This window comes from Oncorhynchus mykiss, chromosome 16 (genome assembly GCF_013265735.2).
Source record: "Oncorhynchus mykiss isolate Arlee chromosome 16, USDA_OmykA_1.1, whole genome shotgun sequence".
Taxonomy (NCBI): domain Eukaryota; kingdom Metazoa; phylum Chordata; class Actinopteri; order Salmoniformes; family Salmonidae; genus Oncorhynchus; species Oncorhynchus mykiss.
Window position 1 is genome coordinate 48347846 of NC_048580.1, and position 24182 is coordinate 48372027.

The following is a 24182-nucleotide window of genomic DNA, read 5'->3' on the forward strand; positions in this document are numbered from 1 at the left end:
AGAAGGCTAACATCCCGGTGTCGCCTCTTCACTGTTGACATTGAGACTGGTGTTTTGAGGGTACCATTTAATGAAGCTGCCAGTTGAGGACTTGTGAGGTGTCTGTTTGTCAAACTAGACACTCTAATGTACTTGTCCTCTTGCTCAGTTGTGCACTGGGGCATCCCACTCCTCTTTCTATTCTGGTTAGAGCCAGTTTGTGCTGTTCTGTGAAGGGAGTAGTACACAGCGTTGTACAAGATCTTTAGTTTCTTGGCAATTTCTCACATGGAATAGCCTTCATATCTCAGAACAAGAATAGACTGATGAGTTTCAGAAGAAAGTTTTGTTTCTAGCCATTTTGGGCCTGTAATAGAACACACAAATGCTGATGCTCCAGATACTCAACTAGTCTAAAGAAGGCCAGTTTTATTGCTTCTTTACCAGAACAACAGTTTTTAGCTGTGCTAACATAATTGTAAAAAGGGTTTTCTAATGATCAATTAGCCTTTTAAAATGATAAACTTGGATTAGCTAATACAACTTGCCATTGGAACACAGGAGTGATGGTTTCTGATAGTGGGCCTCTGTATGCCTACGTAGATTTTCCATAAAGAATCTGCTGTTTCCAGCCACAATAGTCATTTACAACATTAACAAGGTCTACACTGTATTTCTGATCAATTTGATGTTATTTCAAATGGACGAAAAAAAGTGCTTTTCGTTCAAAAACAAGGACATTTCTAAGTCACCCCAAACTTCTGAACGGTGGTGTAAATCATATTTTTGGCAGTGTAAAAGTAACCAATTATCAATGATGTCATGTCACAAACGGAACACAGGATTACTATCTGCAGGTTGTCTGGTACTCACATAGGTAAAAAATAAACACGTTTGTGGGAGAAAACAAACATTCATCTTCATGAAGTACTGTCCATAAATATTGCCAATGCTCTGGTTATTAAATATACACATTCATGAAAGAGTGAAACAAAAGACATTGAAGAAAGAACATAACTCTGCATCACTGAACCAGCTCTCCATAGGACTTCATCATTGGTTGTACTGCCTCACAATAAGCCAATACGAATACATTATTTGAGGACAAGCGGTGTTACAATAATAGGTTCTGTTGTCTTCAGTGTGAGCTTGGGTGGATAATACCCAGTACAAACGATGCCAGTACAACAGAGCATAAAACATCCTCAATAAATAGTCACTTGATATGAAATAGTCATACCAAGTCATTTGGTATATTTCATAGTTTTCCAATGTGGGAGTGCAGTGGAGATTGACAGTTTGGAATGCTTTTTCATTGCGAAGGCACATGAGCCAGCTGCAGGTTGGGTCTTTCTGGGCTACCGCCATCTTCGTCTTGGTCCACATCTGAGCTGTGCTCATCAGAGCTCTCAGTCTCAGAACAGTCATGGGGCACATTCTCATATGCCTCCTCGTCCATTAGCTCTTCTTTTACGCTGAGAAGAAAAGTCATGATGAGGAAAAAAGATACTTATGGTGACTTCTGAAACTGAGAACCGTTTCTCCTTTACCAGATCTAGTTTTAAAATGGTGATGAAACACTCACAGGGGGTGCATAGGGTACTGCTCTTCACTGCTGTCACTGTAGGATCCATTCCCATACCAGAGAGTTGCATTCATCTCTTCCTGCTGGAACATATAGGGCAGAGAGCTCAGAGAGGGAGCGCCTATGAAAGCTGGGTTGAATGGAGGTATACTACTATCTAGCCATTCAGCCTGAAAAGATACACGCCATAGGTTTATAGCATAATGACACAAATAAAGGTTTAGCACTCAATTAAAGCAATCTGAAGAGTATTGCGTGTACTTACCTTAGGAGTAAGGGAAGCTGAGCTGTGACCATGGCCAGTGTTATCTCTTCTGAAAGATCTGCAGTTACACATAAACACACTTTATTTTATTTAACAAAAACACTGACTGGGAAGTAGAGGAAAAACATCATATCCTCACAGGACATTGTTATATTAATTACGTGGTTTCTACAAGTACAACACCAACAGAAATGCAGGTTTGACATGTTAAGAAACAGAGACATACAGGGAGCTATACTGAAGAGACCGAGCATGTTAAATGTACCCTTCACCAGCAGGCTTCTGGGGCCTTCTCCTCTGGAACTCCATCTCATCAACTGTCCACACAGCTCCTTTTACATTCTCCACTCGCACAAAACACTTGTGGAGGCTGAGGTTGTGTCTCACTGCATTCTGCAGAGTCACGAAGAAGAACATACAGTATTAAAAACACACACAGCTTCAAGGTAAGGACAAGAACATTCTTCCATAAGAGTTGTTCTAATACCATTAAACATTTCTAAAGACTCATGAATATGGCATACAGTGGAGGCTGCTGAGGGGAGGACAGCTCATAATAATGGCTGTCATGGAGTCAATGGAGTGGTATCAACCACATGGAAACCACATCTTTGATGCGTTTGATACCATTTCATTGACCGCATTCCAGCCATTCTTATGAGTCATCCTCCCTTCAGCAGCCTCAACTGATGGCATAGCAACTAAACATAGCACAAGGATATTCTTATACATGTAAATAACCCCATAAATTGGCATAGCCAAATACCTTCCATGTTGCTGCATTGCGTCTGAAATATGCAAACGTTTGTGTGAACCAATTGTAGATTTCATTTAGTGTCAGCTGCTTATAGGGTGATTCAAATATTGCCTAAATTATGCAAACACAAAGAAAGACAATTAGCAAATGATAATCATCACTACATACGGTATTTGAGGAACAAAACAACTGGTATAGCTAACATTTAGTCAGAGGGTAAACCAGGGTGAAATAAAATACACGGATTCCTTACCTGTCTTATTAGGGCTGCATATGTAAATGGTGGTCTAACTTCCGTACTGATGTAGAACTCTTTATTCTGAACAATATCTGTTAAAAGGAATTAGAAACGTTTTTGAATAAAATCAATACTTAAAGCCAAACAAATAGATAAACCATTAAAGGTATAACAGTAGTTCAAAGAATATGTAGCCCACCACCCTCATTAGATTCAGCATCCCACTGCTAACTCACCTTGGTTCATGTTCTTGCTGTACTTGTCTGAGTACCGTCTCCTACCAGGGCTCACAGTGAGCAGGGTGTTGGGAGTGATGATAGAGGAGGTCGGGGGAGGTGTCAGGGGTGTGGAAGGAGCAGTGGCACTTTGAGACAAGCTCATGGGAGGAAGCACCTTGGGAAATGTCACCTGGGAGAAGGCAACGTTGGGCATAAGATCCACCTGAAAAATCAAAAGCAATGATTCATTTAAACTCAGTACAGAGAACACAGCTGTAGGGAATGCAAAATTGAAAGTGATTATTCTACCATTGTGGCTAATACTTGTCTGACTGTTGGTAACCTGATTTGAATTAAATATATGGCCACTAATACTCCACAGACTTACTGTTGGTGTTGCTGGTTTTGACATTTGCTCAGAGGATTTGAGGTGAGACATCATGGCTTGCAGACGCTCTCTGTCTTTTTTCAACTGCATTGGGAAGATATAAAAAAAAGATGTAATGTAAAGTCGATCCTGTACAATGAATGGGCTTGATTTGAGCAAACGTCAACTGTACCTGCAGTTCTAGCTGCTGAACAACCTGCATCTGCACTCGACACTGTGCTGTACTCTTGTCATCCAGTGTATGTTCACCGTTCAGATGTCTGGGAGAAAAACACATTCCCATGACAAGTCAAGATAACATTCAGAATGGGAAAGGGGGATACCTAGTCAGTTGTACAGCTGAATACATTCAACTGAAATGTGTCTTCCACATTTATCCCAACCCCTTTGAATCAGAGAGGTGCGGAGAGCTGCCTTAATCAAAACCACTACAACGCAGTGTTGTTATTACATTAGGAGACTGACTTTAAATTTGTCTCTCTGACAAAATTAATAGAGGAGGAGAAACTCACTTGAGAAAAGCCTGAAAGTCTCCAAAGACCGCCTCACAGCCAGACCATTTGCACATGCCATGTCCATAGAGAGGGTGAGTGTTTTGTGAGTGATCATCCACAGGACCACTGCAGAGAGACACATCTTCAATGTTACCCTTCAGGAAGAGGTTGGTCAGATGATAATTAATAAACACTGTTCTAGAATGGCTAATCACCTGTCTTTCTTCTTTAGGGGCTGTGATTTATGATTCCCATTAGTGGTGGACTGCTGGCTGTGGAGCAGGTTCTTCTGAAAAGTGGCTGGATACTCACCACCAGAGGGCAGGCTTGTACTATACTCACACCCTTTCACTAAACCTCAGAGAAATACACAAGTACATATCATATTAATTCATTCAGCCGAATAAATTAAATATCTTAGCCCAACAACAACAACAACAAGTATAGCAGCAAGCAGCCATGGTGGAAGAGAACAACAACAACAAGCTAAGAATAGATTAAAGGTAGGGGCTTGGTGGTAGACACTTACCCTGAGCTGTAGAGGGGCTCATGGAGGGCAGGACAGACAGGAGACCCTGTCTCTGGAGGCTGAGGAGGTGCTGCTGTTGGACTTGCAAGAACTGCTGCTGGATGACCATGTGCTGGGCTGTTAGCTGCTGTGATGGGGGGGGGGGGGGGGGGGGGTCGATACAGTTACATATCGAGATATAATTTGACGATACGTTGTATCGTTGACAATATTGCAATATTATTTTGCGCTAGTTGGCTGTACCTGCATCAACACTACAGTATTTTCCCCATCTTTTTAAATTGGGAGCCAATTTGTTTTCAGCCCTTTTATTTACATGACTGATCAACACTCGTTCTCATGTCTATCTCTTCCCCTTCTGCAGCACAAATATGGTGAGCAATATGTTTGGACCATGGAATGGTAATTTAATCACAGTATTAAATCGCAAATCACAGTATTGAATCGCAATACATATCGTATCGGCACCCAAGTATCGTGACAATAACGTATCATGAGGTCCCTGGCAATTCCCAGTCCCAAAGAATATACTATAATAATAATAATAATAATAGTAATAATAATAATAATAATAATAATAATAATAATATATGGATTTGATATAGTGCCTTGGAACATTTGGTTGAAGGCAAAATACAGACATTTGACAAAAAAGATGTAGGCCGGCCTACCTCTTGCTCTGACTTCTCAGCATGCTTCTGCTGTAGGAGCTGGGCGTTGAACTGGTCCTGCTGTTTCTGGCAGAGATCCTGTATGTGTTGCTGTAGAAGAAATGTCGAGTTAATGGAAGATCATGAGGAAATACAGCTCTCACTTTCAAGCCATCAGTATCTTACGAGGATCCTCATGGGAACAAAATGAATAGGTGACAATACAGAGAAACAAAACTAAAAAGTGCTGCTGATAATATTACAATTAAAGAATGACACAATAAAGCATCTAAATGCAGATTGAGACAGTGTGGTAGAATGATGTGATTACCTGGTGTAACATGAGTGCTTTCTGCTGCTGGAGCAGGGCCTGGATCTGCTGTGGGTTGAGGACCTGCTGCAGTGTCTGCTGAAGAGTCTCCACCGGAGGTGTCATCATAGACACAGAGACTGGAACCTGCCAACAACACAAGTTGAGCACAGATTAGACCTAGTCTAGCCTGAAAATAACAGACAAATAATGCCAACAACACCATTAAAAAGTGTTTTTGGAAGACCCCCAAAAATATAGAAACAGCCTCCACTAGGCATCCAGCAATTACCTCTCCCTCTCCGCCTTACACTCACAGCTCTGGGGATGTTTACAGTAAACATAAACAGAATAATTAAAGCTGAATCGATATATAAATAATGAATACAAAGCCAGGGATGCAGGGCAAGTTTTGCAAAAACAGAACTCTGCATTGCATTTTAATTTAGGTCTGAACCACAAACAAACAGTTCCCACTAAGACTGGCTCTGTTTTGGATCCAGTAAACAAACTGCTGGAGGATGTCACAGAGGCTCTAGGCTAACAATAACAGTGGATGGATTGCAGTGGAGAACGCCCTTTCCCACACTGACTAAACGTGCACTGGCATAGGTGCTCAGTGTTCACTAAGGTCCTTATAGACCTATACTATATATGAGACCTATGGCTTTACATAACTTAAAGCAGAAGGTAAAATAATTGCATCAGCTGGACTTGAACTTAAACATCTGCATTACAGAAAAAAACCTTAAGGGAACCAGATAGTCGCTGTATATATGGCATGGAAATGGGCCATCTTCTTTTGTGTGCACACCATCAACAAAACAAAAGCCTGCGCCTAACCTAATCCTTGTTTCCATGACGGCAGGGCAGACAAGTCCAAACATCTTTTGTTATTGTCGATGACAAACATCTTTTGTTATTGTTATTGTCGAGGACAGAAACCCACATACCCATGAAGGACAGTATAAACACTGGGCTAGTCTTCATATTGAGGTCTGCATTCTAAGACTACTGTTGCCAAACACAAGATACATGCCTTTCTGAAACCCTGAAAATATGATCATACTTTTCATACAACAGACCCTTATACTTAATCTTTCTCTGAGCTGAGATGTAACAAACCGTAAGTAACCAAAGGCAACAACCAACACACCCAAACCCCAACCTACAATGCACAAATGGAATATAAACTACAACACCAGAGTAGGGAAAATGCTTGAAAGAGGCAATAAAGAGCCAAGGAAATGTTTATATGACTTAAGCAAATAACCTCGGATTACATGGCACAATTACATTATAAATATGTTAGGTCACTGAGTAGTAACACATGCACAATCATTCTGACTAACACAGTCACAATTACTAGCTAGGTCATTAGTTAGCAACATATATATAAGTGACGAACAGTGTTGCATTTTAACATTTAATATAGCCGTTTCCACCAAGCATATTCAACCAATGTACATACCAGTAAACAAAGAAATAAGTATTATCTTTCTAAATGTAGAAATAGGCTAGTTGCTGAAATGACAATCAAGCAGACAAACCTGATCAAGTCCATTTACAGTGGTTGTCTTTGGCAGTCAGAGAGACGCAGGATGGAAAGAGACCGAGAGAAGCAAGCCGTGCACAACGTTAGGCTGTCTGGCAATCTGACAGAGTGCTTGTGTGCATAAACAAAACTAGCCAATAACAAAGATCCTTCCTCCTTCACCAATCACAAAGTGCCTCTGCAGTCTATCTGCACTGCCGTTGGCTCAGAGCTCAGTTTAGCTAGCTTACCCACCATACAAACAAAGAAATATGCTAAATGTGCTAATTTGAGAACACACATCCTTTAGTCTGGAAAGTAAGCATGTGCCACACGTTATAAAATAAGTTTGGTAACCTGGTTTTGCTGCTGGCTGTCAGCCCCGGAACCCTCTGGAGTTGGAGTCTGAGTGCTCAGCCAATCGTCCCTTTCAGCACTGTCCCCATTCTCTGTCTGATTGGCTGGACTGGTGCAGGTTGTCTGCTCTGACCCAGACTCATGCATCTGGACTCACTGACCTGAGAAAAGAACAAGAACACCAGAGCTCTAAAATCAGAAGCTGGATATAGGATGAAAAATGGGCTACTTCATGTAAATTCACAATGTCTCTCCACAACACTGATTTTATGCTACATTTATTTTGAACAATTCCATATGCACATGGTACAATTTCTGATCTCATCCAAGAAACATTCACTAAGGTTGCAGATGAGCAGAGAGACAAGGTTACAAGACAACAGTTTCCCTCTTGCCAAGATAAACCATCTACCCTACCAGAAGGAGTAGGAGATATTTGTTAAGTAGCTGATTGCTACCATGGCTACGGTAAATAAAGGGGCCATGGGTTGGTGTTTATGAGCAAACACGTTGTCCTTCTGGAGCAATTTAACATTAACCAGGAGGTGCGATAAACAGATCTGGCAGGTAGCACAATACTGCATTAAAGGGAGGGCCATGTGTATACAGCTGGGGGAGTGTTCGATACAATAGCAACACAGCAAACATAAACACCAACAGACAATCTGAAGACAAACAAGCTCTTAGAACTGGGAAGATTCAAATGTCCACAACTGCTAAAAACTGAGATAAATTTGCTGAATGTATTTAGGCTCGTCTACATACACTACTACATGACCAGAAGTATGTGGATGATTTCTTTTTGGCCCCCGCTTTGTGCACGGAGGCATTGGCATGCTTAAACAGGAAAGGGACTTCCCCAAACTGTTACCACAAAGTTGGAAGCACGGAATTGTCTATAATTTCATTGTATGCTGTAGCATTATGATATCCCTTCACTGGAACTAAGGGGCCTAACCCGAACTATGAAAAACAGCCTCAGACCATTATTCCTCCCCCACCAAACTTTACAGTTGGCACTATGCATTGGGGCAGGTAGCGTTCTCCTGCCATCCACCAAACCCGGACTCGTCTGTCGGACTGCTAGATGGTGAAGTGCGATTTATCACTTCAGGGAATGCGTTTCCGCTGCTCCAGAGTCCAATTGTGGCGAGCTTTACACTACTCCAGGCGACGCTTGGCATTGCGCATGGTGATCTTAGGTTTGTGTGCAGCTGCTCAGCCATGTAAACCCATTTCATGAAGCTTCCAACAAACAGTTATTGTGCTGACGTGGCTTGACGTGATTATTTTTTACACGCTATGCGCTTCAGCACTTGGCGGTTCCGTTCTGTGAGCTTGTATAGCCTACCACTAGTTGGTTGAGCCGTTGTTGCTCTTAGAGGTTTCCACTTCACAACAACAGGACTTACAGTTGACCGGGGCAGCTCTAGCTGGGCAGAAATTTGACAAACTGACTTGTTGGATAGGTGGCATCCTATGACGGTGCCACATTGAAAGTCACTGAGCTCCTCATAAGGCCATTCTATTGCCAATGTTTGTCTATGGGGATTGCATGGCTGTGTGCTTGGTTTTATACACCCGTCAGCAATGGGTGTGACTGAAATAGCCGATTCCACTAATTTGAAGGGGTGTCCACATACTTTTGTATATATAGTGTACTTCTGAATAAAACTGAAACATAGGCTACCCAACTGTAAGATGCATTATAAACTGTAAGATGCATTATAAACTGGGTGGTTCCAGCCTTGAATGCGGATTGGCTGACAGCCGTGGTCTATCAGACCATATACCCAAGTCTAAGAGCTGTGTCCATCGTGCATAAAAACAGCCCTTAGCCGTGGTATATTGGCCATATATACCACACCCCTCCTGCCTTGATGCTTAATTATACCATGGCATTGTTTAATACTCCATTGCACGGTAGAATTCAAATGACTACAGTTCATTTTTAACGTTTTATTTGAGCTGCTATTGAAAGCAGTATTGGTATCGTTGAATTAGATGTTCATAATAGCAAGCTATGATTTATAGTTTGGTTAGCTAAACTAGCAAATCTGTTTGGCTACCACAGAAACGACTGTAGCTATCTAGTAAACTTGCTAGCTACTTCAGTGGATGTTGAACACATTTCTACTGGCAAATGAACACATTTCTATTGGCAAATGTGTTCAATTGTAGCCATGGTATAAAATGGATAATCAACTGGGCTCTATGCGTTCTCTGAAAAATAATGCAACTCCGTGAAAGGTCAGACCCACTCCGCCAGCGCGTCGTACGTGGATTGGAACACACCTACGTCGTTCATTGTTTTCCATAGAACGGATAGCCCCTCATTGACTATCCCCACGTATTGGATTGTGTATTAATTCGGACTTCTGTACCTATTCTTCTTTTCATTCCACAGCAAGGCTGATTTCTGATTATTTTAGGCAACGGCAGCCATGGGTGTATTTGCGCACAAGTGTTTCATCGTGTTGTGCCCGTCAGCATACCCGATCTGTCGGATCCAGTAAGTTACTGCTAGCACAGCAGACAGCAACACAAACTAGTTTTTTTAGGGTAGACGTGAATCCTCTGAATACCTACTTCAACTTTCAGTACAGACAACATATGCCTAGATACACCAATGAAACAATGCATTTCAACCCTGATTCCTAGATGCAGCCCACCATAGTTCTATAATACAGATTAATGAGAGAAATAAAGAACACTAGCTATAGAAATGTCAAATTATAACAAATCACAAACGAGAATGGGTTCTAGCCAAAATATCCAAACAACTAACCTGCACGTCTTTACAATACACTATCCTTACCTTGGCAGAAAAGTCACAGCGCTGTAGGTGTTCAGCTGAGTTCAACGAGTTCAAGGCAGTAGCGAAAAATGTGTGTGTGTGTAGCCTATGTGCACTGTGCACACATGAACAGGTGCTGTGTTTTAACATGCCTGTTTGCATAAACACAAACACTCGGCAAATAGAACAGGGGCAAACCATATACACAAGGAATATCTACATTCTGTTCATTTTATTGAATGCACATTGCACTGTCTAATGTTCAGCTCTTTTTTTACTTTTTGGGGATCAACATTTTCCCTCGATTTCCTTTGGGAGGCTAAACTTTTTTAATGACAACTATCATTCAGAGTTACAAACAAAAGGCGTTGTGTGACTGCACCAAGGCATTGGCCATTGTTCCCAAACTGGCGGCACGCGGGTGGTTTTATTTTGCAATAAAACATTTATATAACATTTTTTTGGTGTGGAATTTTCATGGTTGGACATAAAATACTGCAAAAACACCAGGAAATCAGCTCCAAGTGATATTCATTTAACAAATCCGTTCAAGTATTCCCACGTTCCCAAGTATTCCCAAGACACGTGGTCGAATACAAATGTAAGCAAGCTTTGAAATGGTTTTACTCAAACATATCTTGCGGTCATTTTTCAGTCTATAAGTTATTTTGAATTATGTTTCTAGTTGATGATCTCTGCATTAGGCTATCTTTACAAAGTGAAATGTATTCACCATTCACTTGCATGCTAAGTTTACCACTCTGGGGAACAATTACGGGACAATGCAAATAGAAACAAGCTAATGTGAAATTCAACAGATGGTATTCAGTTAACATTTGCATAGCTGGCCCACAGTAAGTTTTGATTAATTGCCATTTTCATAAACCATGCAGGTGGATGATGCTAGACTATATCATCTTTTGTTTCCGTGGAAGAGACAAGGATAGTGATTCTCTACCAGGATCCCTTTAAAAAAATGATTGACACAAAGCCAACACACTCCATCTAAACTCTATTATAGATTCGCTTGAGCAGCAGTGTAAGATTAAGCATAGGTTGTGTCAGCCAGGTTGACTGGTCCCTAAATTATCATAATATGCTGTAGGCCTACATCATCTATCCTGAAAAAATACATTGCCACCCTTACGGAAACCATGCAACAAACACACATGCAAAACAGCCTGGGGTGAGTTTCAGCACATTACATACACTGCTCAAAAAAATAAAGGGAACACTAAAATAACACATCCTAGATCTGAATGAATGAAATATTCTTATTAAATACTTTTTTCTTTACATAGTTGAATGTGCTGACAACAAAATCACATAAATTTGATTTCCATTGATAATTTCTATCAACCCATGGAGGTCTGGATTTGGAGTCACACTCAAAATGAACGTGGAAAACCACACTACAGGCTGATCCAACTTTGATGTAATGTCCTTAAAACAAGTCAAAATGAGGCTCAGTAGTGTGTGTGGCCTCCACGTGCCTGTATGACCTCCCTACAATGCCTGGGCGTGGCGGATGATCTCCTGAGGGATCTCCTCCCAGACCTGGACTAAAGCATCCGCCAACTCCTGGACAGTCTGTGGTGCAATGTGGCGTTGGTGGATGGAGCGAAACATGATGTCCCAGATGTGCCCAATCGGATTCAGGTCTGGGGAACGGGCGGTCCATAGCATCAATGCCTTCCTCTTGCAGGAACTGCTGACACACTCCAGCCACATGAGGTCTAGCATTGTCTTGCATTAGGAGGAACCCAGGGCCAACCGCACCAGCATATGGTCTCACAAGGGGTCTGAGGATCCCATCTCGGTACCTAATGGCAGTCAGGCTACCTCTGGCGAGCACATGGAGGGCTGTGCGGCCCACCAAAGAAATGCCACCCCACACCATGACTGACCCACCGCCAAACCGGTTATGCTGGAGGATGTTGCAGGCAGCAGAACGTTCTCCACGGCGTCTCCAGACTGTCACGTCTGTCACGTGCTCAGTGTGAACCTGCTTTCATCTGTGAAGAGCACAGGGCGCCAGTGGCGAATTTGCCAATCTTGGTGTTCTCTGGCAAATGCCAAACGTCCTGCACGGTGTTGGGCTGTAAGCACAACCCCCACCTGTGGACGTCGGGCCCTCATACCACCCTCATGGAGCCTGTTTCTGACCGTTTGAGCAGACACATGCACATTTGTGGCCTGCTGGAGGTCATTTTGCAGGGCTCTGGCAGTGCTCCTCCTGCTCCTCCTTGCACAAAGGCGGAGGTAGCGGTCCTACTGCTGGGTTGTTGCCCTCCTACGGCCTCCTCCACGTCTCCTGATGTACTGGCCTGTCTCCTGGTAGCGCCTCCATGCTCTGGACACTACACTGACAGACACAGCAAACCTTCTTGCCACAGCTCGCATTGATGTGCCATCCTGGATGAGCTGCACTACCTGAGCCACTTGTGTGGGTTGTAGACTCTGTCTCATGCTACCACTAGACTGAAAGAACCACCAGCATTCAAAAGTGACCAAAACATCAGCCAGGAAGCATAGGAACTGAGAAGTGGTCTGTGGTCGCCACCTGCAGAACCACTCCTTTATTGGGGGTGTCTTGCTAATTGCCTATAATTTCCACCTGTTGTCTATTCCATTTGCACAACAGCATGTGAAATGTATTGTCAATCAGTGTTGCTTCCTAAGTGGACAGTTTGATTTCACAGAAGTGTGATTGACTTGGAGTTACATTGTGTTGTTTAAGTGTTCCCTTTATTTTTTTGAGCAGTGTATAATGTTAAAGGGATAGTTCACCCAAATCACATAATGGTTCCCTTACCCTGTGAGCAGTCTATAGACAAAGTATGACAGTATTTATTTAGCCAAGATAGTCCACTCAGTAACAATTGCCACTATTTTCCAGGGAGTCCTGGGTTCCATAGAATCAATAAAAACATATACAGCATACCCATTGGCATACATATAAAATCCCAGCATACATCATATGCAGCAGCATACAAAACCTCACTTGAATTACAGCAATACAGTGGGACAAAAAAGTATTTAGTCAGCCACCAATTGTGCAAGTTCTCCCACTTAAAAAGATGAGAGAGGCCTGTAATTTTCATCATAGGTACACTTCAACTATGACAGACAAAATGAGAAAAAAATCCTGAAAAATCACATTGTAGGATTTTTTATGAATTTATTTGCAAATTATGGTGGAAAATAAGTATTTGGTCAATAACAAAAGTTTATCTCAATACTTTGTTATATACCCTTTGTTGGCAATGACAGAGGTCAAACGTTTTCTGTAAGTCTTCACAAGGTTTTCACACACTGTTGCTGGTATTTTGGCCCATTCCTCCATGCAGATCTCCTCTAGAGTAGTGATGTTTTGGGGCTGTTGCTGGGCAACACGGACTTAACTCCCTCCAAAGATTTTCTATGGGGTTGAGATCTGGAGACTGGCTAGGACCTTGGAATGCTTCTTACGAAGCCACTCCTTCATTGCCCGGGCGGTGTGTTTGGGATCCTTGTCATGCTGAAAGACCCAGCCACGTTTCATCTTCAATGCCCTTGCTGATGGAAGGAGGTTTTCACTCAAAATCTCATGATACATGGCCCCATTCATTCTTTCCTTTACACGGATCAGTCGTCCTGGTCCCTTTGCAGAAAAACAGTCCCAAAGCATGATGTTTCCACCCCCATGCTTCACAGTAGGTGTGGTGTTCTTTGGATGCAAACAGCATTATTTGTCCTCCAAACACGACGAGTTGAGTTTTTACCAAAAAGTTATATTTTGGTTTCATCTGACCATATGACATTCTCCCAATCTTCTTCTGGATCATCCAAATGCTCTCTAGCAAACGTCAGACGGGCCTGGACATGTACTGGCTTAAGCAGGGGGACACGTCTGGCATTGTAGGATGAGTCCCTGGAGGCGTAGTGTGTTACTGATGGTAGGCTTTGTTACTTTGGTCCCAGCTCTCTGCAGGTCATTCACTAGGTCCCCCCGTGTGGTTCTGGGATTTTTGCTCACCGTTCTTGTGATCATTTTGACCCCACGGGGTGAGATCTTGCGTGGAGCCCCAAGATCGAGGGAGATTATCAGTGGTCTTCCATTTCCTAATAATTGTATGTCTTCCATTTCCTAATAATTGCTCCCACAGTTGATTTCTTCAAACCAAGCTGCTTACCTATTGCAGATTCAGTCTTCCCAGCCTGGTGCAGGTCTACAATTTTGTTTCTGGTGTCCTTTGACAGCTCTTTGGTCTTGGCCATAGTGGAGTTTGGAGTGTGACTGTTTGAGGTTGTGGACAGGTGCCTTTTATACTGAAAACAAGTTCAAACAGGTGCCATTAATACAGGTAACGAGTGGAGGACAGAGGAGCCTCTTAAAGAAGTTACAGGTCTGTGAGAGCCAGAAATCTTGCTTGTTTGTAGGTGACCAAATACTTATTTTCCACCATAATTTGCAAATAAATTAATAAAAAAAATTCTATAATGTGCTTTTCTGGAGAAAAAAAATCGAATTTTGTCTGTCATAGTTGAAGTGTACCTACGATGAAAATTACAGGCCTCTCTCATCTTTTTAAGTGGGAGAACTTGCACAATTGGTTGCTGACTAAATACTTTTTTGCCCCACTGTATGTACTGCTCTTTTGAAGGCGGACATGGAAGCTAGCTGTCATGTGAATAAGTCCAGCTTGTTCCTGAGCAATGGGCCAAAGACCTGCAGACTGCCTTGAAAGGCCATGTTTTAAACTGATGGTTGTGCCAGTAGTTGCAGGTCCCATTGGTCATATGCTTTGACTGCTGCTCCAGAGGATGGGTGGAGACTCCCACCTGAATAGGTCTGACATTTCAGGCAGTTTGTACTGTCGCCTTGAAAACTGTCACTAGGGTATTGTAACGGATCCTGACCGTCAGTGGCTCGATTCCAGCTTTTTGCAGAAGAAACTCTGTCTTTATTTGTCCCCTCTGTCCGGTCATGTTGATGATACGCTGTAGCTGGTTAAGACATGTCTTATTGCCCTGATGTAAGGTGGGAAGACATACTGTGGCACATTAGTCCAGGTGAGTTGTTATCATGGTGTGGTAAAATGTCAGGATGATGTCCTTGGAGACGAAGTCCCTTGCCCTTTTTAGAGCGCCAAGCCCAGACTGTAGTTTCCCTGTGACCAGGATGACATGTTCAGTCCAGTGTAGCTGTGGACCCAATTTTAACCCCAGGTACTTTATAGTGTTTACTTGTTCATAAATGTTTTGTCCATCTGTTGTTGTGACACACAGGCAAAAGTATCTCAACTTTTGTGGGTTGCCAAACAGCATTGCCTTGATCTTCTGAGGGTGTAGGTAGAGCTTGTTGTAAGCGAACCAACCTGCTGCCCTCTTGATGTCATTTGACACTGACTCCTCACACTCCCTGGTGGTATTAGCGGAGTAATACAGGACTGTGTCATCTGCATATACACTACTGGTCAAAAGTCTTAGAACACCTACTCATTCAAGGGGTTTTCTTTATTTGTACTATTTTCTACATTGTATAATAAGTGAAGACATCAAACCTATGAAATAACACATATGGAATCATGTAGTAACCAAAAATCAAAATATATTTCATATTTGAGATTCTTCAAATAGCCACCCTTTGCCTTGAAGGCAGCTTTGCACACTCTTGGCATTCTCTCAACCAGCTTAATGAGGAATTATTTTCCAACAGTCTTGAAGGAGTTCCCACATATGCTGAGCACTTGTTGGCCGCTTTTCCTTCACTCTGCCGTCCGACTTATCCCAAACCATCTCAATTTGGTTGAGGTCGGGTGATTGTGGAGGCCAGGTCATCTGATGCAGCACTCCATCACTCTCCGTCTTGGTAAATAGCCCTTACACAGCCTGGAGGTGTGTTGTGTCATTGTCCTATTGAAAAACAAATTATAGTTCCACTATGCCAAAACCAGATGGGATGGCGTATTGCTGCAGAATGCTGTGGTAGCCATGCTGGTTAAGTGTGCCTTGAATTCTAAATAAATCACAGACAGTGTCACCAGAAAAGTACCCCCACACCATAACACCTCCTCCTCCATGCTTTAAGGTAGGAAATAGACATGCTGAGATCATCCGTTCACCCACATCGAGTCTCACAATGACACTGCAGTTGGAATCAGGTCCACTGGTCTAATGTCCATTGCTCATGTTTCTTGGCCCAAGCAAGTCTCTTCTTATTATTCATGTCTTTTAGTAGTGGTTTCTTTGCAGCAATTCAACCATGAAGGCCTGATTCACACAGTCTCCGCTGAATAGTTGATGTTGAGATTAGAGGTCGACCGATTAATCGGAATGGCTGATTAATTAGGGCCGATTTCAAGTTTTCATAACAATCGGTATATTTGGGCGCCAATTTTTTTATACCTTTATTTAACTAGGCAAGTCAGTTAAGAACACATTCTTATTTTCAATGACGGCCTAGGAACGGTGGGTTAACTGCCTTGTTCAGGGGCAGAACAACGGATTTTCACCTTGTCAGCCCGGGGGATCCAATCTTGCAAGCTTCCAGTTAACTAGTCCAACGCAATTAACGACCTGCCTCTCTCTCGTTGCACTCCACAAGGGGACTGCCTGTTACGCGAATGAAGTAAGCCAAGGTAAGTTGCTAGCTAGCATTAAACCTATCTTATAAAAAACAATCAATCATAATCACTAGTTAACTACACATGGTTGATGATATTACTAGATATAATCTAGCGTGTCCTGCGTTGCATATAATCTGACTGAGCATACAAGCATACAAGTATCTGACTGAGCGGTGGTAGGCAGAAGCAGGTGCGTAAACATTCATTCAAACAGCACTTTTGTGCGTTTTGCCAGCAGCTCTTCGTTGTGCGTCAAGCATTGCACTGTTTATGACTTCAAACTCCCGAGATGAGGCTGGTGTAACCGAAGTGAAATGGCTAGCTAGTTAGCGCACACTAATAGCGTTTCAAACGTCACCCGCTCTGAGCCTTCTAGTAGTTGTTCCCCTTGCTCTGAATGGGTAACGCTGCTTCGATGGTGGCTGTTGTCATTGTGTTGCTGGTTCGAGCCCAGGGAGGAGCGAGGAGAGGGACGGAAGCTATACTGTTACACTGGCAATACTAAAGTGCCTATAAGAACATCCAATAGTCAAAGGTTAATGAAATACAAATGGTATAGAGGGAAATAGTCCTATAATTCCTATAATAACTACAACCTAAAACTTCTTACCTGGAAATATTGAAGACTCACGTTAAAAGGAACCACCAGCTTTCATATGTTCTCATGTTCTGAGCAAGGAACTGAAACATTAGCTTTCTTACATAGCACATATTGCACTTTTACTTTCTTCTCAAACACTTTGTTTTTGCATTATTTAAACCAAATTGAACATGTTTCATTATTTACTTGAGGCTAAATTGATTTTATTGATGTATTATATTAAATTAAAATAAGTGTTCATTCAGTATTGTTGTAATTGTCATTATTACAAATTAATAAATAAAAATTGGCCGATTAATAAGTATCTGCTTTTTTGGTCCTCCAATAATTGGTATCGGCGTTGAAAAATCATAATCGGTCAACCTCTAGTTGAGATGTGTCTGTTACTTGAACTCTGAAGCATTTCTGTGGGCTGCAATTTCTGAGGCTGGTAACTCTAATGAACTTATCCTCTGCAGTAGAGGTCCCTCTGGGTCTTCCTTTTCTGTGGCGGTCCTCATGAGAGCCATTTTCATCATAGCACTTGATGGTTTTTGCGACGGCACTTGAAGAAACTTTCAAAGTCCTTGAAATGTACTCTATTGACTGACCTTCGTGACTTAAAGTAATGATGGACTGTCATTTCATTTTGCTTATTTGAGCTGTTCTTGCCATAATATGGACTTAGTCTTTTACCAAATAGGGCTTACTTCTGTATACCCCCCTACCTTGTCACAACACAACTGATTGGCTCAAACACATTAAGAAGGAAAGAAAGTCTACATATTTACTTTTAACAAGGCACACCTGTTAATTGAAATGCATTCCAGGTGACTACCTCACGAAGCTGGTTGAGAGAATTCCAAGAATGTGCAAAGCTGTCAAGGCAAATGATGTCTCTTTGAAGAAGCTGAAATATAAAATCTATTTTGATTTGTTTAACACTTTTTTGGTTACTACATGATTCCAAATGTGTTATTTCATAGTTTTGATGTCTTCTCTATAATTCTACAATGTAAAAAATAGTAAAAAGAAAAACCCTTGAATGAGTAGGTGTTCTAAAACTTTTGATCAGCAGTGTATATGTATACACCATTTCTCCAGCACTGATGGAAGGTTATTTATGTAAATACAGAATAGCAGGGTCCAAGCACACTCCTTTGTGGTACTCCATTCACCACAGGTACCTGGCCTGACTGCATGTTTTGCAGTTTAGTGTACTGACACCCCTGTAAGTATGATGTGAACCACTTGATTGCAATGCTGTCAAAGCCTAGTTTCTCAAGCTTCCTCAGGAGTGTGTGGTGGTGAACAGCGTCAATAGCTTTCTCCAGATCCAAGAAGAGTGCTGCTGTGACCTCCTGGCTGTTACACGCAGACTATGTCCTCTACAACCCTTTGCATGGCTGTAGATGTGCTGTGTATCTTCCTAAAACCGCTTTGATAGCTGTAAATAGGCTGTTGAGTGAGAAATAGTTAGCAACCTGGGTGTGAACCAGCCTTTCCCTGGTACCTGGAAACAGTGCCAGGGAAACTAAACCAAAGCATGGCTTGCTGTCATACCTTGTCCGTAGACTGCTTACAGGGTAAGAAAACCTGTGTATAATTTGGCTGAACTATTCCTTTCATGTTTTTCTGAGTGTACACCTGCCAGATATACACCTGCCCTACTGGAAACTCTGTGCAGAAGTTAGCAATGAATTCAAGATGTGGCATATAAAGCAATGGGCATAGTATGTGTGGGAGCCACATCATTCCAATGCACGGGGCCACATATCCATGAATCAGATTGCCAAACAGAACAGGGACAGTCCATTGGTCTAAAGAAGCTGCATACATATTCTTAGTGTTGTTGAAGTGGGCTCTTTCACAGCGAAAGAACAATAAATACATTGTTTTTGCTTTTTTGCTTTGTTAGTTAGATAGCTATCTACAACAACATACGGACCATCATGATTTACCTTGCTAACTAGTTATTAAAGTTATGCTAACTCCAAATGCTGAAGCTAAAGTTAACCAGCTAGTAACGTTAATGTAGCGAACGGCTAGTTGCAGTCGTAGCTAGGTAAGTTATCGATAGGCTGGACAATAGAACGAGTCAAAATTCACCCAAGGCTGAAAAACGGCAATAGAACGTTGCCTAAGCTGGAACACTAGCACGAGCCCATAGCAAATTAATTGAATCAAACGTTACCAGGGCCTATTTTGACTGGAATTAGTCTTAGAATTCCATTTGGCCTAAATGGCACAAAAAAAACATATCCCTTCTCATATTACCACTACAATTTGTTATTAAACTGAAGAAAAAAATAACTCTTGTAGAAAGTAAACATACGCACCTCGATGGTGTCAACTGCGCTTATGTCTACATTATGAGGAAGTAGGAAACAAATTGCAGCTAAGGACTATTTTTGGTCTAGCGATCGATGACAATGAGATACACTGCCCAGCCTTACATAATTAGAAAGAATAGATTATCCTGATTAGAATGGTGTCCTACTTGAAAGAAACAAAATATACACATTGAGAGATATTTGGCGAAATAGACATACATACCCGTATTTCCCCAAAACAATGGCAGTCAAAGTTCTAAGAACAGTCTTTTATTTAACCAGTTTACCATTTATCTACTACCACTTGCCATTTTGTGTTCGTAATCTAGCAGTTAAGAGCTTTGGGCAGTAACCAAAAGGTGGCTAGTTCGAATCCCCAAACGGACTAGGTGAAAAATCTGTCGATGTACTGTTGAGCAAGGCTTTAACCTTAGTCACTCTGGATAAGAGCATCTGCTACATGAATAAAATTTTAACTAGGCCTCTATGTGAAAGCGTGGCAATAATTTATTAACTTTTCATTATTCACAGATCTACTCCTCTGATGACATGGCAGGCAGGTTGGCAGACAGACTCCTGATGGCAGGCAGCACACTCACAAAAACAAACTACTCAGCAAAGCAAAGGCTCTTGAGAGCTTCCAGATTTAAACTCATAAACTGCGTTTATTTTCAGCAAACTTAACATGTGTAAATATTTGTATGAATGTAACAAGATTCAACAACTGAGACATAAACTGAACAAGTTCCCTGAACAACAGATCCAGATATGCTCAATGGGATTGAGATCCGGGCTCTTCGCTGGCCATGGCAGAACACTGACATTCCTGTCTTGCAAGAAATTACACACAGAACGAGCAGTATGGCTGGTGGCATTGTCATGCTGGAGGGTCATGTCAGGATGAGCCTGCAGGAAGGGTACCACATGAGGGAGGAGGAAGTTATTGCCTGCAATGACAACAAGCTCAGTCCGATGATGCTGTGACACACCGCTCCCGACCATGACGGACCCTCCACCTCCAAATCGATCTCGCTTCAGAGTATAGGCCTTGGTGTAACGCTCATTCATTTGACGATAAACGCGAATCTGACCATCACCCCTGGTGAGACAAAACCGCGACTCGTCAGTGAAGAGCACTTTTGCCAGTCCTGTCTGGTCCAGCAACGGTGGGTTTTTGCCCATAGGCGACATTGTTGCCGGTTATGTCTGGTGAGGACCTGCCTTACAACAGGCCTAAAAGCCCTCAGTCCAGCCTCTCTCAACCTATTGCAGACAGTCTGAGCACTGATGGAGGGATTGAGCATTCCTGGTGTAACTCGGGCAGTTGTTGTTGCCATCCTGTACCTGTCCCGCAGGTGTGATGTTCGGATGTACTGATCCTGTGCATGTGTTGTTACACGTGGTCTGCCACTGTGAGGACGATCAGTTGTTCGTCCTGCCTCCCTGTTGTGCGGTCTTAGGTGTCTCACAGTACGGACATTGCAATTTATTGCCCTGGCCACATCTGCAGTCCTCATGCCTCCTTGCAGCATGCTTAAGGCACGTTCACGCAGATGAGCAGAGACCCTGGGATTCTTTCTTTTGGTGTTTTTCTGAGTCAGTAGAAAGGCCTCTTTAGTGTCCTAAGTTTTCATAACTGTGACCTAATTGCCTACCGTCTGTAAGCTGTTAGTGTCTTAATGACCGTTCCACAGGTGCATGAATTGTTTATGGTTCATTGAACAAGCATGGGAAACAGTGTTTAAACCCTTCACAATGAAGATCTGTGAAGTTATTTGGATTTTTTCTAATTATCTTTGAAAGACAGGGTCCTGAAAAAGGGACGTTTCTTTTTTTTTGCTGAGTTTATCATTTAAAAAAAGCTACTTTTTAGTGTCTGTGTCCAGTGTCTGTGTTTATATGTTAAGAGGGTGTTACTTTCGCAGATAATGTCATCCATCCGTCCCTTTCCACACTACTAACTCAAGAGGAAGGGCTGATAAGGCATTTACAGATTACTGTGAAGTAATATAATGATGATTCATGTTTATTATTACGTGTTTTTATGCTCATGTTTTGAAATTATACTTCATTACTGTAACAATTATCAATAAGCCTGAACGTTAATTCAGTCGCCTCTGGTCGAAAAAAAACGTAATTTCCTAGTACATCTCCCAAAAGCAACACAGGACTAATACAAGATAAATAGCTACCTGTAAAGTAATGAGTGACCATTTTAGAAAATCATGGGACATATAGTCTTTGGTTGCATGCTATTTTATGTCAATTTTGCTGCTATTGTAACAGCATAATTTTAGACCGTCCCCTCGCCCATACCCGGGCGCGAACCAAGGACCCTCTGCACACATCAACAACAGTCACCCACGAAGCATCGTTACCCATCGCTCCACAAAAACCGCGGCCCTTGCAAGGGGAACTACTAGTTCAAGGTCTCAGAGCAAGTGACGTCACCGATTAAACCGCTATTTAGCGCGTACCACCGCTAACCTTGCTAGCCGTTTCACATCCGTTACACTCACCCCCCTTTTGACCTCCTCCTTTTCCCGCAGCAACCAGTGATCCGGGTCAACAGCATCAATGTAACAGTATAATTTTAGACCGTCCCCTCGCCCATACCCGGGCTCTGCACACATCAACAACAGTCAACAACAGTCACCCTTGAAGCATCGTTACCCATCGCTCCACAAAAGCCGCGGCCCTTGCAGAGCAAGGGGAACTACTAGTTCAAGGTCTCAGCGCAAGTGACGTCACCGATTGAAACGCTATTTAGCGCGTACCACCGCTAACTAAGCTAGCCGTTTCGCATCCGTTACACTATAGCCTATAATTGAAGCTTTGTGGTCTTATGCTGTCATCTTTAAATATTTTGCAATTAAAATGTATGAATTCACATAAAGTACATTGGTGAAGCAGATGAGAAATACAGTGTATTTTTCTTATTAATTCCTAAGATCAGTCTCAAACCTGCCCCACCTATCCCAGCCAATTGCTGGACTTTCACATTTAGGTTACTAGGTCACATCCAGTTCAAACCACATTTGAAAAATAAAATGTGGCTTGTTTATCAAGTGTTCTGCCTTGCAATAATAAATATCTGAATAAATAACAATCAAAATTATATTTAGTACTATAATGGTATTTACTAACATAATATAATTACAAAAATAGTTTAAGTGTTCTAGGCTACCCTACCCAAGAACTAGGGTTAAAGCTAAAATAGGTAGGGCTAAATAGGTTATACCTAGGGTTAGGGTTAAGGCTAAAATAGGTTATAGGTTAAACATAGGGTTAGGGCTAAAATAGGTTATACCTAGGGTTTTTAAGGCAACAAAAAAAAACAGTAGTTTGTAGCTCTCTTGCTCCTCCCTGTGGCCTTCTGTGGGTACTACATAACTCCTTCGTGACACTTGATAGGCTCAATCTGAGGTAGCAACTGCATCAGATCTATAAATCAATGAGCTATACCTATCCATTTTGTTTGCAATTCCATGAACCTGCGCAGCATTCGATGCCTATTAACAAACAGATTTCGACGCATATCAAATTACCCAGCAGCCATTTAGAAACAACAAATCGTTAAAAAAAAAGTTATTTCTTAATTAAAAATGTATTCTGGCTGTTTAAATCAGCTACATCTTGAAAAAGAGGCCAGTGACATGCGTTTTGTTTAGGTTTACACCTTTTTCTGAAAGTAATTATGGTTAACCATGACCAGAAAATGTTTTAACGGCTCTGCGCCAGCCATCGTTTAGCACTGCAGGTCACACAACAAAGTGTGCCGAGGCGAACATTGAGTTTGCTCACTAAGTAACCGTAACCTTGTTTAACAATAGAGAAGCAGGCCTTGTGACGTAGAAGAATGGGCTGGGAATAGAACGTTTGGAAGACGAGTTGGTGCCACCGTGCTCAATAGAACTAAAATAAGGCCTGTTTTTTCGCGATTATTTATAAACTACGGAAAGCAGTTGGGACATGTGGTCATTTAAGAAACTGGGCTTCACGGCGGATGCAATGAAGTCGTTTTTAAAAAGCGTTGTTAAAAATGTCATGTGTCTAGCCTATTATCGAACAACATTATAATTAGTTAGCTACTCAAGAGTACTGCACTTGAGAAATAGTGGTTTGTTAGCTGTTAAAATAAACCCCATCGTTGTTATTTAGCTAGACAGTCATTAGCCAGCTAGTTACAGTAGGTATCTAAACAACAATGGGGTTGTTGTTGTTTACCGCTAATGTTGGCTAGCTAGGCTAACGAGATAAACAAATGTAATTATCTATCCAAAAGCAAATTCATGTAATTAGGGTAGCAAGCATACATTTAACTTACCAGGGCATCAATTTGTAGCATGTGCTACTATTTGGCACGACTCGTTGAACAAGATAAGAAGCGATTGACAGACTCAGCAACAAGCTAACGTTTACTCAACTCGGATCAACAGTTCCAGCAGGAGTGGACACTGTCACTAGACAGTGCAGTTGGGCGTTTGTTCATGACGAGACCATGATGACATCACAGTCCCCTGATTAAAAAACAAACAAAACAAAAACAGCACAAGA

At 42.0% G+C, this 24182-nt stretch overlaps 1 protein-coding gene across 10 annotated transcripts; it reads right to left on the bottom strand.

Annotated features, from left to right (window-relative positions):
- Positions 1–621: 621 nt before the first annotated feature.
- On the bottom strand, positions 622–24100 carry LOC110492168 (forkhead box protein P1-B). Of its 10 annotated transcripts, none has more exons than XM_021566233.2 (16): positions 23953–24100; positions 7305–7465; positions 5435–5560; positions 5125–5214; positions 4454–4577; positions 4140–4275; positions 3943–4050; positions 3603–3690; positions 3431–3514; positions 3061–3265; positions 2840–2916; positions 2596–2697; positions 2095–2222; positions 1830–1887; positions 1565–1734; positions 622–1454 (listed from the first exon to the last, which is right to left on the bottom strand). In XM_021566233.2, the coding sequence occupies exons 2-16, from the start codon at positions 7449–7451 to the stop codon at positions 1292–1294; spliced, it is 1806 nt and encodes a 601-aa protein (XP_021421908.2). In that variant the 5' UTR covers positions 7452–7465; positions 23953–24100; the 3' UTR covers positions 622–1291. The 10 variants fall into 10 exon arrangements, with proteins under 10 accessions (XP_021421908.2, XP_021421905.2, XP_021421902.2 ...); XM_021566230.2 differs by having other exon boundaries at positions 4140–4281; XM_021566227.2 differs by having other exon boundaries at positions 4140–4281; positions 4454–4580.
- Between the last annotated feature and the right edge of the window lie 82 nt (positions 24101–24182).